General features: G+C 39.3%; 1 protein-coding gene across 7 annotated transcripts in view; it reads left to right on the forward strand.

The window, feature by feature from the left end:
* The first annotated feature begins 1,534 nt into the window (after positions 1 to 1,534).
* Positions 1,535 to 17,075, forward strand: part of LOC311276357 (histone-lysine N-methyltransferase ASH1L-like) — a 28,643-nt gene continuing 13,102 nt past the window's right edge. For 6 of the 7 annotated variants that reach the window (XM_084385977.1, XM_084385979.1, XM_084385980.1 and 3 more), the window contains exons 1-3: positions 1,535 to 2,082; positions 6,144 to 6,827; positions 7,537 to 11,035. In XM_084385977.1, coding sequence (XP_084242103.1) covers positions 6,306 to 6,827; positions 7,537 to 11,035 — 4,021 coding nt within the window. In that variant the 5' untranslated portion in view covers positions 1,535 to 2,082; positions 6,144 to 6,305. The remainder of the gene's footprint in view (positions 2,083 to 6,143; positions 6,828 to 7,536; positions 11,036 to 17,075) is intronic. The other variant, XM_084385978.1, reaches the window with a different exon arrangement.

The following is a 17,075-nucleotide window of genomic DNA, read 5'->3' on the forward strand; positions in this document are numbered from 1 at the left end:
TCTACATTTCAAACAGAAAAGGGTTATTCTGTTTTTGTTTTTTATTAGGAAATTTTCATAGCAACTGGAGTGATTTAAAACCCTATTGTCTTCGTTTGCAAACAGCCCCTGAAATAAATTTTGAACCCCCCCCCCAAAATTTTTTTACATTTAAATAAAAAATAAAGAAATAATAATATATGTTTGTGATGCCCGTTTTTAAAAAAATGTCTTGAGAACTTAATTGTTGGAATTCAATAAAATAAATAAATAAATGACTTCCATTGAGATGAACGGGAATGTTAACAGATGGCATAATCCAAGTATTCTAGACTTGTCTAAATACAGCTATTAAAGGGTTAATTCACTCAAAAATACAAATCTGTCATTTATTCACCTTCATGCCCCTTCAAGACTTTCGTTCATCTTCCAGCATGTTGTGTTGACGCAAGAGCAGACTTTGTTTCTTGAGATTCATATTTTTTTAAATAAAGTGGAAATATGTTGCATTGGTAAACAAGGTAATTGTTTACCAATTGTAATTGGTAAACAATGTTGCATTGGTAAACCAAGCATTGGTTTCACTTCATTAAATTATGGTTAAACCACATGAATTACTTTAATGATGTCTTTACTACCTTTCTGGGGCTTGAAAGTGGTAGTTGCGTAGGCTGTCAATGGAGGGACAGAAAGCTCTCAGATTTCATGAAAAAAAAATCTGTTCTGAAGATGAATGGATGTCTTACGGGTTTGAAATTACATTAGGGTGAGTAATTAATGACAGAATTTTCATTTTTGGGTGAACTATCCCTTTAAGTCTTCTTAAGTCATTACCTTTGTAGGCCTGGTTTCACAGACAGGGTTTAGATAAGCCAGGATTAGGCCTTAGTTCAAAATTAGGGCATTTAAGTAACTTTTATATATGCCTTAGAAAAAAAAACATTACTGGTGGTGTGCATCTTGAGACAAAACAATGGCACTGACATATTTTAAGATATGTCAGTAAAGTTGCTTTCAGTTAAAACAGCTCAAATGTGCATTTTAGTCTGGGACTAGGCTTAAGCCTTGTCTGTAAAATTGGGGGAAATGTTTTCTGCTTTGAGTTTTAAACGAACCCCATTCAAATTAGGCTAATAAACAAGGATTTGATTCTCGATTGAAAATCCATTCTTGTTTTTTTTTAGATCATTGTTATTGTTATGTATTATAAATGTAATTACATAGCATATGCTTAGTGTAACATATGCATTACATAACTTGCATATGTAAAATGTATTTGCAGTTCGGTCACTCAGTCGCTTAAGTGCGCAGTTTCTCCAATATGTATGTTATACAACTTAATGCAAATAAGTAAAGATACAAAATATGTGTTGGCAATAGAACGCATTTGGTATTTCAAGAGCCAGATGCCTGGGCACGAAGTTTTCAGATGGTGGTTATTTGTGTGTATTATATTAAATAAAATATCAAATATTGATAAATTCCAAAATATCGATAAATTCCAAAATATTCTTTCAAATGAACTACGCAGGCTGGCTCACAATTCAATTACATCATTGCTCATCGATTCAAAGTCGGCCATCTCGGATTAGATTATTCAATATCATATTCTAGCACACACACACGTTAGATTTAATGATTATCGTGTCTTTGATCCGCTCTTTGATAGTGTAGATAAGAACAGCATCCGCTGGGGTGATAAATGTGCGTGTCTGTTTACATTTCTTTTTTCTCCTGTTATTGGTTGGTAAATTTAGCTCAAGTTGCAAGGATCAGCTCAGTAACAGAACATATACAGCATGGTCATTCCTCTCCTCCGTCTCCCCTCTTCGGTGAACTTGGGTTGTGGCTATCTGGGTACACAATGTACGACCATGCTTTTGATGTAAAACAACTGCGCAAGAGACGGATAGAAACAGGGGGGCTGAGAGAAGAAGAAGGGGGGACGTGAGTACCGTGTGGTGTTGCACAATGTTCATCTTCATGGGTCCTTCGCTTCGCGCAATGGACACGCAACATCCCTCCATTTATCGTTTCAGTTCGTTGCGCACACTTGTAAATTAGCTGTTCTTTTGCTTGCGATACCTCCTCTTTGCAGCTCGGGTAAGTCATTTTTTCATTTCGTGAAGCAATGTGGAAATGGTTGTTATTGTTTTCTTAAATCTCCGACTAGTTTTAGAGAACATTTTCGGAGTGCACTACTCCCCGTTGCTTAATAAAAAATGTAATTTGAAACGGGACCTTCATCTGTTAGGCCCTCGCGCATGAATACGCAAAGACACTTTTTATCGTAAACATACATACGCGCGTGCAGTGGCTATATCGCTTATACAATTTGAGGTATTCAAATAATAATGCTGTAATATCGATAAACAGATCGAGCCTCGAGATAGCTGATAATATATTAGAAAGCTAAGTCGCTCTCTTCCTTTTGCCACTTTCCCGAGAACTTTATATCGATTATGTCCTCGCGCTGCAGGGTCGTATTGACATTTCTCTGTTTTCATTTGACTGAAAAACCTGTTTCTTCAAATTATATCTACAGCGAGGGGAACAGTAACTTATTCGACCCCCCTACTTATTATGTCCCATCAATCAAGTCGTGTTCACACTGCATTGACATGCTGTGCTCGTCTTCTCAAGCGGCGAACCAACTAAAACATAAACACCTAATTAATTGACCATATCTCTGGTTCTTTTTCTTTAAATGTTCTAATTTTCTGCTATTTTTGGAGCACCAGGCTATATCTAGGTCACAGATGAGCCTGTAGAATTGAAAAAGCTTTATTCCTTTGTATTTTCAAATTTGGCAGATGGATTTACGGGCAAATCACGGTCAGTTCTCTGAGTTTGCCCAGGGACCCCTTAAATCTTGTCAGGGAGAAAAGCTTTGCCAAATGAAGGGCAGTGCTCAGTGATGTCATCTTGTTTGCAACTCTATTGCACTTCAGTTTGCTACTTTAACACTGCACCGATTAACAATATTTGACTAAATCTGCTTGACAAGCGAAACAGAGGAAGAGCTTCTCAGGTCTGCTTGCCTGACAAAGGCTGGTGTTAACCTGCGTATTGTTGTCTTAAAGTACATTAGAGGACAGAAGACCCCAATGGGTTGAACAGTATAAGATAACAGTTTGTAATGAGATAACATACACAAACTGAAACATAGTGAAACCTAATAATAACTTCCTCATTGCACTTGACACTGAAGGGTTGGATTGAAAGTACATCAGGTAAAAACGAATAAAAGGGAGACTATAATGAAATGGAAATGAGAGGAGCAGAACGAAAGGAAAAATGCAAAGTTAACTGAAGATGACAAAAACGGTTATTTCTGGGAGATTTGTATCAGCAACACTAAAATAGAGTTTTAAGCAAGAGCATATGTTTTTGATTTACAGGGAAACAGTGACTTATTTAACTGTTCAGTGTGGCCTGCTTTGAAAAGATGCCTTAATGCTTTAAAGATAAATTGTAAAAGAGAGAGCAAATTATATATTGAAAGAAAGAGTTATGAACAAAACCAGAAACAAGAGAGATGAAATAAAAGAAGAGAAAAAAGGCAGAGAATAGAGGGGAAAGGAAACCTGTGGATAGATAACGTTGATGGAGTACAAGAAAATGAATAATTATGGTAAATGTTGAAAAGTAGGCTTATGTCCCAGGGAGAGAAAGACCCTCAAACGTCCTTCTCACTTTGCTTCTGAACTGTGCTACTAATAGCCACTGAGCTCCCTCTTCTGCTCTCTAACACACACATCATTGTACTTTGCTCTCTCTCCTCTCCTCGGGCCATTTTTCTTTTCAAGCGTTCCATTGGGATTGTTTTCTTAGCACCAAATCCTAAAGGAGGAGCTGAGAAGATTGCACTCAGGAAGTGAAATGCTGTTGGATTTTGTCTTCTTAATGAGTATTGGCCAAGACTGAAACAACCTGCAAAGGGTGTTACTTTTACTAGCTAGAAATGGTCGCAAAAGCACTTCACAATATGATTCAAGAAAGACAGAGATTGAGAGATCAGTGTGGGACACGTTACCTTACAGTTAGACAAGATTGTATGAGTGGTTTGAAGTTTTGATATTGGAAATGCTTTGACAGAGTCCAGTCGACAACCCACAGATGTCTCAGACTACCGATCCTGGGCTTTATTAGCCTGTTCTTCCCTGGAGCCTGGAGGTCAAGCCGCTGGATTTTACTGGTCCCCTGTGCAAGTTAACGCACTGAGGTCATTATGCGGAATCTTCCATAGAATGACCTCACTCTGTGTGGGAAAGCACCTGCCTTTCAGACTACTCAAAACAGAGTTTCGGACAGCTTTTTGAAATTGCTGGGGATTTTTATGTGGGTATGTCCCGAAGGAGCTTGTATATAGAATATTGAGATGTATCATGCTGGTCATGTACGTTATTGTGTAGGTTAAATGATCAGTATTGTAGTTTCAGAGTTAATTTGAAAGTAGACTCTACCTGGCTAACCTACTCACATTTAATGTAAAAGCTTCCTTTAGAGTTAAAATTTTTCATCTGACAAGTTAATTCTTTATATTAAAGAACTAAACTGTGTTTAGATAAAGCTATCTGGATTTTTAGAAAATGAATTCTTCATCTCATGCGTCATTACTCACTGAGCTGCCCTTCTATTACACCAAATTTGGAAGTATTCTGAGCTGCTCTGACAGGGCAACAAATGGAGAAACCATAATACAACTGAAAATTTGCAGGTCTTAGGGGAGCAGAGAAATCATTGCATTTCTAAATCAACAAACTCTGTTGAATATAGTTACTAGACATTTCTCCCTTCTTCTTCTTCTTCTTCTTCTTCTTCTTCTTCTTCTTAAAAAAAAAAAAAAACGGGTTTCCACTTCAGGCTCCAGTTGAAAAGTACTGTTCTGACATGTAGCGAGATTGCGCTTTGCCTGAGTTTGAATCCCAGCTCGTGGTCCTTTCCCGATCCCGCCCCCTCTCTCTCCCACTTCATTTCCGGTCCTCTCTCCATCTATAATTTCATCTAAACAAATGCAAAAAAGCCAAAAAATAAAGAAAAGTACTGTCGAAGTTGTAGCAATGGGTTACATTAACCATACACCAGTGTCTCTGAATGTTTTTGACTCCAAGGCCCCATTTTCCACAATAATATTGAACGTTAAATTGCCGGATTCAGAAAGTTTTAGGAGCTGAATGTTCTTCAGTGTTTCCACGAATTTACATGACAAAAATAAAAATAAAAACTTCTTTTTTTTTTCTACCCGGTAAAATATTTTAGAACTTGGCATAACCACAAAAATGTATAATCATCATAAAAATATTATGGGGTTTTAAGATTTCGGTTTAGATGATTTTAATGTTTTGTCTTAATTCAAATACTTTTATTGTGTCATCTTGAGGCCCCCTTGAAAGTTTGCTGAGGCCCACTAGTGGGCCCTGACCCCACCATAATATACCATAAATCTGTCAACATTGAAAGATTTTCTGTCTGGAAGTGTTAACAGTTCAATAGATGAAATGTCCTTTAATTAAATCATAGTTGAATGCTAAATTTGCAAATATTTGTAATAAATATTTTACAACAAAAAGCAGAATGTTGCAACCATACATAGCTGAATACATCGACACATGCTTAACAGATTAATCTAAATGAATTCCTCTATATGTAAGCTTTTGTTGTTGATGTTTGTTTGTTTTAGATCAGTAATCAGACCAATTAAATGTATGTTCTAGAGATATAGTATAGCATGTCACACTGCTGGATATCTACTTTCTAAAAGTATTTAATGTCCTACTCAAAAACAGATTCCATTAGCATCTGAATCGGCATGTTCAGAGCCAGCTGCACATACTTTAATAATCCATGCCTCTAAATTGAGCACTCAAGTATTTGAACTAGTCAGTCACAGTAATAGCTCAGGTAACTCGCTGGTTGAATGTAAAGTTGCAGTCTTTTTGAGCTGGATATGTGTTTTGATCTGGGTAAATGTTGAAAAGTGTAGCATTTTCTGTTGTACCACATGTATATCTAATCTTCTTTGTGATCTATATATATATATCTAAAATAACTTTGTGCTGAGGTTTTCTGATGAAACATTTTGAATGTGTCATATTATCTGAGACATATACACTGAGTAATCTGTGACCAATGTCTGTCTCTTTCTTGTTTTTACTTTATAGGCTCTTCCATGGTACCTGTACCTCATTACTCTCTCAAGTCAAGTGAGATGATAGAAGAGTATTAAATAAGACTGAAAAACATAACGTTATCTTTTCTCATAAGCTGAACATTAATTATCAACAAAACTTTGACATTAGTCAACATACTTTTCCTATAAACATATGTTTATGAGAGTTCAAATGGATAAGAAAAAGCAAAAGACAACACCTGCACCAAGCCTGGAGAAAGAAGAGAGGACAGAAGACAGGAAGAGGATGAGAAAAACCAAAGGGGCAGAACTAGAAGCTTCCTCAAAAAATACTAACAGTGAACTTGAGCACCAGCAGCAGACTAGGCCGGGGGAGTTAAGACATACAAAGTCCGACCAGTCAGACGGAAATGTAAGAATGAAAATAGGGGTTGGAGCAAAACGGACGAAGAAGCCTCCAAAGAGCCTCGAGAACTTCATATGTAGGCCCACAATTAGGATCTCTCAGAGGCTTGCACATGGAGATGGTCATAGTTCATGTGGAGGTGAAGTCTCCAGTTCTGAGATCAGAGTGGGCAAGCAGTCACATCGAGAGATTAAGAAAAAAGATAGCAACAATTCCCTTTCTCCAAAAGGTTCCACAAGGATGAGTCTCCCACTTCCCACTTCATCCAAAAAAGGGGACTCTACACCAGACATTACGGCCTATAAAAAGGTAAGTCTTACTTTTATTTTCTTTATTTCTTTCGTGCTTTAGTTCTAAAGTTCTTTAAAAAAATATAGAGACAAATGCTTGTTACTATTTTTGGCTGCATCTTGCCATTTTCAGACACCAGCAGTTTGACATCTTTTATCTATTTTTATATCCCCTCCATTTATAACATGCTTCTCTCTGTCTTTTTTTTTCTTCTTTTTTTTTTTTTGCTCACTCAGATCTAATTTTCTCGCTCGTTCTTGCTTCTTTTTGTCCCCTTCTCCCACATACTGAAAAATATCCATTTGGAAGTCTTCCATCTGTGATCTGTTATTCGTTTTTGTTGTTTCTTATGACCAGAAAACAGTTACTGGAAAGTCCCATTCCCAAGTCCCATTTGTTTTATTTTTGCTCAAGTGTTATGTACCATCTCCCTCTCTCTCATTCACCCAAATTCTTTTAAAATCCTCCGATCATAGTGCCATGGAATGGTTACATTAAAGTAGTAATAAATAAAAATAATTAAAAACCTTATTTACCATTAGTGATGGGTTATTATGAAATGGCATTGAAATTAAGTCAGAGACTGTCAAAGTCATTATGTAATGAAGCCTGTTAGATATGTTTAAATGTATAGCTTTAATGGATATCATAGAGTGACCTGAAATACTGAATATCTTCAAATATTTCCTGATGAATTCTAGTCAGCACATATCCTCTCTTCCAACAGACACCATCAAAAAACACAAGGAAGACTGACTCAAAGTCATTATTCCCATCAGATGGACCTTCTTATGCAGTTCAACCACAGACAGATAGCAAAGTGCCACTTTCAGATAGGACAACCTTCTCTACCTTGTTAAAGCAGACGTATTCACCTCCAGCTGCCCCTTCTCCACCTCCCTCATTACAACAGAACTCCAGTCCACAAGACAGCACGCAAGTTTTAAATGCTCAAAAAGAAAAGGGCAAAGATCTTCCAAGTGGAGAAGTAATGACCTCCTCCCTCAGTTCAGAAGGTTCAAAGGTTATGACTCTGAACGCTCAGACATCTCACCAGTCTTCTTCCAGTCTTGAAAATGACAGCACATCATTTCCAATATCATGTAGTGAGAATTCACTTAAGCAAACTCCAAAAAAGACTTCTAGAATCAGGGAAAGTAATGTTGACAAGCTTTCGAATGCAAATGAGAAAGAGGATGGAGATACTACATATTCCAAGAACATGTGTAACACCATAACTAACAGTAGGAGTAAGGAAAATGGTTTATTACATCAGGCAAGTCCCTCTATCAAGACACCTCTGCTTCTTCCTGCTTCAGATAAATCTGCTGCATCAGCAACTCCTGAGAACAGCACTTGTACGAAAGAATTACTGGAGAGCAGAGAAAGAAACAAGAAGTATAATGAAAGTGAAATCATAGATGACACCAGAAAAATGACCATGGAACCTGCCCAAACTGTTGCTGTCCAGTCAAATGATGGCACAATGATGGGGCATATCATTGACAAGAATAAGAAAAGAGATAGGCATAGTTCAAACCAAGAAGAAGATGTGCAGTGTTCCTCTCAAACTTCCAGCTGTACAGATTCTCAGTTTAACAGTTCTGTTCTAAGTGACGAGTCACCTTTACATCCCAAACAAAACACCATCTCACAGAAAAATCTAAAAGCTGTTCAGATGACAAAGGTGGCAAATAAAGGGGAGAAGATGGATCTTGTGAAAATGGTTAGTTCCATTGCCTCTAAAATGATACCTCAAAAATCAAAACCTATAAAAGTTCCTTCCATGAAGTCCTCAAAGGCATTGTCATCACAGCAGGGTAAACCAAGACCAGTTGGCCGACCTCCTAAATCTAAACAACTGCAACATCCATCACCCAGATTAGAGTCCTCATCCCTTGAGCCCCCTGCTAAGAAAAGGGGCCGTCCAAAAATCATCAGGTTGGATGAGTCTCCTCAGGGAATTAAGTCTCAGAAGTCTTCTACTAATCTCCCCATACTTGAACACTCAAATGTCCCTGATCCAGGGGATGGACCGAAACTCCCAAAGCCAACACCCAAAACACAAGTTCATCCCAAATGTTCCTCCTCTGTCCAGACAAAGAAATCTAAATCACAGGACTCATCATCTGGGAAGAAGGGTGCTGATGGAAAACTTAAACCCTCCTTGTCCAAAGCTAGAGATGCTCAAATCCGCCGCAAACGAAATAGGTTAATAATGAAGACAATTATCAAAAATATCAATAAGATGAGAGTGAAGAAGAAGGATAAAGCACTCACACAGTTTCTTTCAGGGCAAAGTCAAAGTTACACAACTGATTTTGCTCAGAAGAAGAATGAAGGTGATGCTCATTGTTCAGTTTCAGATGGTACACATGCTTTATCCTCACTTCTTACATCTTTTGGGGCAAAACTTGGTCCTCAAATTAATGTCAGCAAACGTGGGACCATCTACATAGGAAAAAGGAGAGGTCGTAAACCTAAAACTCAAAGGGAAACTTCTGGCCAAGACTCTGGCCAAGTTCTGAGTCAAAAGTCTCAGCAAGTCTTGACAGAATCTTCAAATCAGTTGAGCCCTTTATCCACCTCTGATGAACATAGCCATTCATTTAATGGCCAATCTGCTTTGTGCAGCTCCCCCTATTCATTTAAACATCTAGAGTCCCCTTCGCCCGCTATTAGTTCTTTCCGGAGAAAACCTCATCCTGGCAACCATGAATATGATCAACATTCTGCTCCAAAGGCAACCAGTTCCCAGAAGGTTAAAGCAGTGCCTGAAGAGAAATCTAAACCTCCCTCCTCTTCGCAGTCAGCACTACACCCTTCGGCCACATCCCAGTTAGGGTCTGTAAGGATTCAAGACCACAGAACAACACACCTTGCACGATCAGTATTGATGGAGCAGGAAAGACTTAAATACAAGTGCCATAGAAAAGGTCATAATTGTTTTAGCCATGATAAGACTAGGAGACATAAACACAAATGTAAGAGAAAGTTTCTTCAACTCAGGGCCAAAAGGCAAGACCCAGCATTTCTGGCAGAGGTTGAGGAGTTAGTGGTCAGACTTAGTGAGATTCATATTGTGCATCATATATCATCACGAGGGTGTGGGGATGAAGCGAAGTCTGGAAGGAAGAGTGGGAAAGGCAAAGCTCACGTTCTTCAGTGTCTGCCGCAAAACCTTCACCATCCGACTATGTTTCAAATCAACTTCAGTGGTTACTACTCACCTCAGTCAGACTTTTCCCGTGACTCTCTGCATTATGTTGGAATGACAGATTTGAAAAGGAACAACGGATGCCCCTCACAACCAGGTGAACATATTGTTACACATTGTCCGGTAGTGCACAAACTTGGCTTCCCTCTGTCAGGAGGTGGTTGTTACCACTCGCCCTACAAAATGCCACTCTCTACAACTTCATTTGGTTTTGGACTTTATAGTGGATACCCTCCATCTGCAACTATATACCCTTCGTCACCTTTTTTACCCTCTTTTGTGCACCCCTACTCCAAAAATCCAATTTTAAGCCCATCAAAGTTCCATAAAAGGAAGCACAAGTTTCTGAAACGTGACTCTGTACTTTGTAGCGGGAAGCCACAGGCGACGTACCCTAATGTAACATCTCATTCCTCTAGTGACTGGTTCAGTAGAAATAGCTGGCAAAGAAAAGACAACAGAGAGCAAGGTAGAGATAGAAGATTTGTGGATGATAGGCTTAGAGAAAGAGAAGGAACAGAGGGTTTACTAGGACAAAGTAAGCTTAGAAAAGACCATTTCAGAAGGGGTCTGTCCTCAAATTCTCCCTGCTCTTCCTCAACACCCTTAAAACAAACAGACAAACACAAAACTTCACCACTTTCATATATAGGACCTGCACACCTGAGACCGATATCAAAAGTTAGGTGGGCAGAGCATCAGCAGCAATGGAGGTGGAGAGAGAGCTTTCAGGTAGAGCAGAGGAACAGGGGCTTAAACCAAGAAGCTGGGTCAGGGTACCCGGAGGACGATGATGAAGGGGATGAAGACATACCATCATCTCCCCTAGTAGACAGAACAATCTGCCATCATGCTTTCATGAGGAACCCCAACCTTGCTAGCAGTGGGTACAGTCGAATGACAGGCCAAAGGAATACTGATGGAGATCAGTGTGCTTCAAGAAACTTAATGAGACCTGGAAGCTCAATGATGAAGGAGTCTTGCTCAGCTGGAGGCAAAAGAACATCAGGTAAGGTGGCATGAGATTATTTTATTTGTTTGTTTGCATGTAACAACTGTCACTGCTTGGGTGACATTTTATGGAAGACTATTCCATAATATATATAATGTAGCATTTTTTGGCATTGAAAAGTTCTATTCAGTATTCCTTTGTTCCTGTGAACTAAGTGAGAAAATGCTTGGGAATGCTTGTAGAAGTAATTACAATCTTTGAACAGTGAAATAAGACTAATTTATTATAGGTTTAAAAGTCTATGGTCTTATTTATCTCCCACCGTTTTACTGGTGAGGTACCAAAATGGAGCTTCATTTTGTTCTGCGTGCAATTGGCTACACAGATTTTCCTTGGCAGAGAATCTGTTTATAAATCCACTGAGAGATATATGTTCTTTTTTGTGTGTAAATATTGTTATGCATTAGCTGTACACATTATGTGGTATTCTGGCATTGATGTTGCTATCATTATTTAGTTGTTTTGTGTTATTTTCTCTTGGATAGTTTTAGATGGAGATTGGTGAGGGAACTGCAAAATCCATATACATTTTTAATGCCTTTATAAATCTCATACTTTCATGTGACTGTGGCTAACTGTCCATAGTAGCACCAGTTGAAAACTTGATTTATTGCCAAGTTGAATAGAATTTTATTTTTGTTCATACCACGGATATTTGTATTATGACTCTCAAACCTGAAATCAAGAAATCCGAATCAGTCTTTTTATCTTCAAGTACACACCTTTAGAGGCAAAAGCAATGCATATTTTTCTAATTAGCATTGCTGAAAACATATGGTAAGAAATAAATGCCAGCATGCGAAGAACTTCTCACAGCAGGAAGATTGGGACATTTGGTGTATCATAGTGTGTTCTGTCTGCTTGTCTTTGTGCATGCAGCTTTTACTGTTTATTAAGAATACCTGCCCATCAGGGGCACTTTCTCAGAGAAGGAGGCTGCCACTGCTGCAAAAAAAATCTAAATAAAAAAATAAATAGAATGAGAAAATAATTGCAGGTACAAACATAAACAATATTATGTAACATGAGATCAGATTGCGATCATTTTTCTAAAGCAACAATTTCCAACAGCCTTCAGAGTGTCAGGGTCTATATCTGTTTATTTTCATTGTGTTTTGGTTTCCTTTTTCCCATTTTGCCTGTGTTCTTTGGTCATTAGTTTCTGATTAATCCTGCACCTGTTTCTGTTCTGGTTAATTAACTCTCCCTGGGTATTTAAGCACTTAGGCACAGTTTCACAGACAGGGCTTAGATTAGTTAAATTATGACATTTAAGTAACTTTTATAAACTTGCCTTAGAAAAAACATTACTGATGTGCATCTTGAGAAAACCCAAGTGCAAGTTTCTTTCAGTTAAAACAGCTCAAACATGCATTTTAGTCTGGGACTAGGCTTAAGCCTTGTCTGTGAAACCGGTGGTTAGTTTCCTTAGTTCCGGTATTGTTGATGGTTTAATGTAGTTCTGTTTCTCCCTGGATTTATTATTGAATATATTTCTCTGAATCTTCTGCATCGTGCGCATCATTACAGCCACACGTGTGGCAGAATACCGGATCCAGATAAGATTTTTGTTTGCTGCCGTTTTTTTTTTTTGGGCTGCCCTCGACTAAAGATTATTCTAGTCGACTAGTAGTTGTTCATTTAAGCCATTAGTCGACTAATCGCGCGTTTATATTAATAAACCATTAATCATAATAATGTGCCTTTAATTGCTTATATAAAATACATAGCCTAATCAGCGCTCAAATACACACATAAATCTTACCACAGCGCACCGGCAAATGTAATCATTTTTAATGTGTCGTGAAAAAAACAGGAGGAGACTGTCTAAACATTTTAATAATTTATTGGTAATGTTTTCTGTTTTCAGCTGCAGAGATTAAGTCAACGATGCTGACTCGTCATCCCCGCAGTAATGGCCTATGTGCACGCTTCATACGGATTACATAATCTGAGAATATTTATTTTCCATTTGAATCTGTTCATTCAAGCTTTCTATAGATATATATTGCATGTCGGTGAGGCATTCAAGTATGAGTTTCGGTTCATTTATGTGATGCGCTCAAGTTTACTGAGACCAAATCGACCTTTATTTTACAAAAGCACAACGTCTTCTTGTTATTGTGAGTTTAAAAAAATAAAAGTTGACCCCCATGCATTACTCTTATCTGTATGACCAAAAATGAAGTTAATTGTTGTTAAATGCATGAAGTTAAATGCAAGTGATCGTGCCGGTGCCTGTATGTCATGCAGTAAGCGCGCTCTCCACACAAACACTTGGATATGTGCCTAATTATAGCGCACATTTATCTAGGTTAGCATTAGAGCGAGCGGACTTGTAAAGTTGCTACTACTTACATGTTTCAAGAGATAAGCCATATTTGAGGTTGAATGATTGACAGGTGAATGTTTGGATTTTCTGCCATTAACGATCTGTCCGTTACAGCCTGCGTGATTTCGCCACTTCCTGTGGAGTTATTTTTTTTTTCTGCGACTAACCGACTAATAAAATCTTAGTCGACCAAGCCTGTTCTAATCGACTAACGGTTAGTCAACTATTGGGGGGCAGCCCTAGTTTTTTCCTCCTTTTTTTGTTATGGACTTACCTGCCGTCCAACTGCTTAACCTAGAGCAGAAGGAGCAAAAACCTGAGGACCACACCAAGGACTTTTTTAGATCTGGCGTGCCTTCCACACTGTCCTGATCGCTCACTTTCTGTGTTTCATTATACCAGCCTCAGCAAGTGATCCAAGGCACGCCTGCCTGGTGTTGGTCCTCGGGTGATTTCCCAGCGTTTGTGGAGTGGGTGCTGGTGAACAACTGATCAGTGTTCTCGTGGAGTTAGAGGGCATGGAGAGGAGCCACGCCCACACTCCCGTTGCTGAGGGTGAGCTTCAGCTGGCCTCTACATTATATAATGAGGAATTGGAAAGGGATATTTCCCTTTGTCTCCTGTCTCCGTTGGTCCTGTCCAGCTCTATGTCTCCAAAAATCCCGCCCATCCTCCTCTCCCATCTCCTCTGCTTAAAATAGCCTGTTCCTCTGCCCCACCTCCACTGTTTCCCTTCAATCCCTCAGTTCCTCCTCTGAATCCACTCTACTGTGTGGATCTGCCTCCGATCTTCTGGTCTCCAGCTCCGGATTTAGAAGAGGATCCCCTGGCTCTGCCTCCAGTCGCCATGCCCGTCACTCCACCTCAGCTTGTCTTCCGGGCCTTCAGCTCCGCTTCGTACGTCCACCCCTTCGGCTCCGTCAGGTTCTGCCTTCCCTCTGGCTACGCCTTGGTCCTCAGTATGGCTGTCGCGGTGAAGGAATTTCCCTTGTGGTAATTTTGAGTGGCTCAATAGTGCAATATACTATATTATCGCCATTTATTTATTTATTTATATATAAATAAGTGTTACGATGTGGTCAGCAGGCACAAAAACATATTCACATATTCAGTAACCAATGTAACCGAAACTAAACCGTGTTTATTAAACAAAACGAACGCAAACAGAAGATAATGTCAAAACAAGGGTCCACATAACAGAACATAAACCTGACAATAAGCTTGTTAGGCTATTGTTATATGTATAGCAGTTAGTTCCGATCCTCGTATCTGACTGGACAAGAGGCTTTTTGCTGATATTTCACCAGTATCATCATCGCTGCGCATAGACAGGCTGTAAGTCAGTGCTGTTACATTGTTACGCCACTAGGTGGCTGCAAGGGACACTCTTTGAGTGAGTCATTAATCTGTCATTCAACGAACACGTTCAAAAACGTTAATTTATTCAAAGATAGATGTAATGAAACAAGGTTTTAATTATTTGAACTTTGAGCTCCACTTTACAAGGCTCAGCTGACCAGCAATGCGTCACATGGGTAACGCTGAAGCTGATGCTTCACTTAATAGAGACCAATGGCATTGATTCAGTGCATTGACCAGCTGATGCCGCAGGCTCCACTTCAGTCTTCTGGCTTCACCTCGGACCCTAGTCGCTGTGGCTCTGCCCTTGATCTCCAGATCCATCAGTGCCCCCCGGTCTCATTGGCTCTTCTACTCCTTTTCTGTCTGTCATCCCCCTGCTTAAACCTGCTAATTGTCCTCCATGGCTCCTCCCTCCTTTGCCATAGGGCCTTCGTCCTGGCTGTGGTCTGGGTCCGCGCCTGACTCCTTTTGCTCTCCAGCCTAGCTCCTCCCACGGATCCCCTCCGTGAGACTCAAGACCGGTGTGGTGCGCAGGTGACTGCCCTGCTTGCCACACTGTCATTAACACTTACATCGCTATGATTTGTTAAAGGTAGGGTAGGCAATTTTCAGAGAGGCTAGCAATAGTGAGCTAGCTTTGAAAGCATAAGATCCCATTCTCCCTTCAGAGCATCCACAAAACCATGCTTCCTCCAAAACACATGAACAGGTACAGCAGGGAGCAAAGAAAATCGTCACGAGAGACCGCATTAAAACTACCTCATGTCTCAAAGCACATATCATTACAATATTAATGAACAAACAACTTAAAGAGCACTGACCTGTATCACCTGACTGCTGCAGATTCATTTTGGCGTTGATAGTGCTGCCATTGAAACCCATAAATTCGAGTCACAAACCGCTCAGAGTATAACGTCATGGGTTTTCATCTCTTCACAATTACAGTAGTTATGCTGTGAATGCAGCATAAGCTTGTTGTTTTTGGTTTAGGAGGAACTGTAAAAGGTGGCTGCTGTCTTGGTTGCGTGCTCGGTGACTGACAACTGTCTAAATCTGCATAGCATGAAACGCGCTGATGATGTGTGATGTCTGTGCGAGCAGGGTGCGCGAAGGTATGGAAATACGAATGTTGAGAGGCAGGTAGGACATTGTATCGTTGCCCTCAGAATGATTCAACGAACATTTTAAGGTCCTATGCCTTCCGCAGACAATATATATATATATATACACATATAAATATATTTAGACCACTTGACTTAGTGAGTGCTATCAGGATGTGAAGAGACAGCATAACAAAGAAATGTTTCTGGAACAAATCACCTAACCTGCCTTTAATTGCCCTTTCTATGTGGTAGTGCCCTGCCTATCATGTTCGCATCCAGTCTGTGAATCAAACTAATGTTAACATCTCATTTACTTGGACATCTCCACTTTCAGTCACGGCTGAATCAAAATTAACTTGAAATGATAATCTGTGAATAACAAGTATTATGTTACTGATTGCTCGTTGATAATCCTTAAGTTTATATGCCTATTACACAGAAGTCATCAATGGAAAATGAATCTGGAACATGAACTAAAAACCCAAACCCAGATAGGGGGATTTTCCTTCTCATTTCAAAAGTCCACCACATGCCACTCCTGCAATGATACCTTTTTCTAAACAAATAAAAAATGTTTCCTGATTTCCTCAATGAAATACCAGTTCTTACAAGGAAATAAAAGAGTAGTGTTAACATTTCCGCAATAATAATCTTAGCTTTAGGGTTTGGGTTCTCTGTAATGAAATCCCTCATTAGACACCGCTTTACTGTTGTTGCACACAAAATCAAAACAGTCATTTTGTGGATATAAATGCTTAAACTAAAGTACTACAGGGATTTTCTTAGTCTAAGCAGCATTGGTTCTTTTTCTGTCATGCTGATTCAAATAGGGAATCAAAACTGCTTTTACATTTCAGTGAGGTATGAAAGTGCTTATTTTTATGTAAACACACGCTTTAATCTTAATACTTGACATTTGAGTATTTCTGTAAAAGGGAACCACCCAGATTTCTGCTATACATTTAACCATTTTGAATTATATGCTTATTCTGTCATGTTCCTGCCAAAGAATTTCCATTTAAGACTCTGCCATAGACCTTCTGTCAGCCTGTGGCCAAAGCAGTCTGTTTGATTTGGAAAGGGTGAAAGAGAAAGAGCAGGCATTCAGCAGCGGTAAGGAAATTTGGTGATGCTAGTGGAAAGGATGAAATCTGAGTATGGAAATCTACAAGTGAAATGTGAAAAGTGATTGACAGAAAGAATAGGGGAAAGGAAGGAATGTTTTTGTAAGCGAAAGCGA

Source organism: Rutilus rutilus (genome assembly GCF_951802725.1).
Source record: "Rutilus rutilus genome assembly, chromosome: 17".
NCBI classification, from domain to species: Eukaryota; Metazoa; Chordata; class Actinopteri; order Cypriniformes; family Leuciscidae; genus Rutilus; species Rutilus rutilus.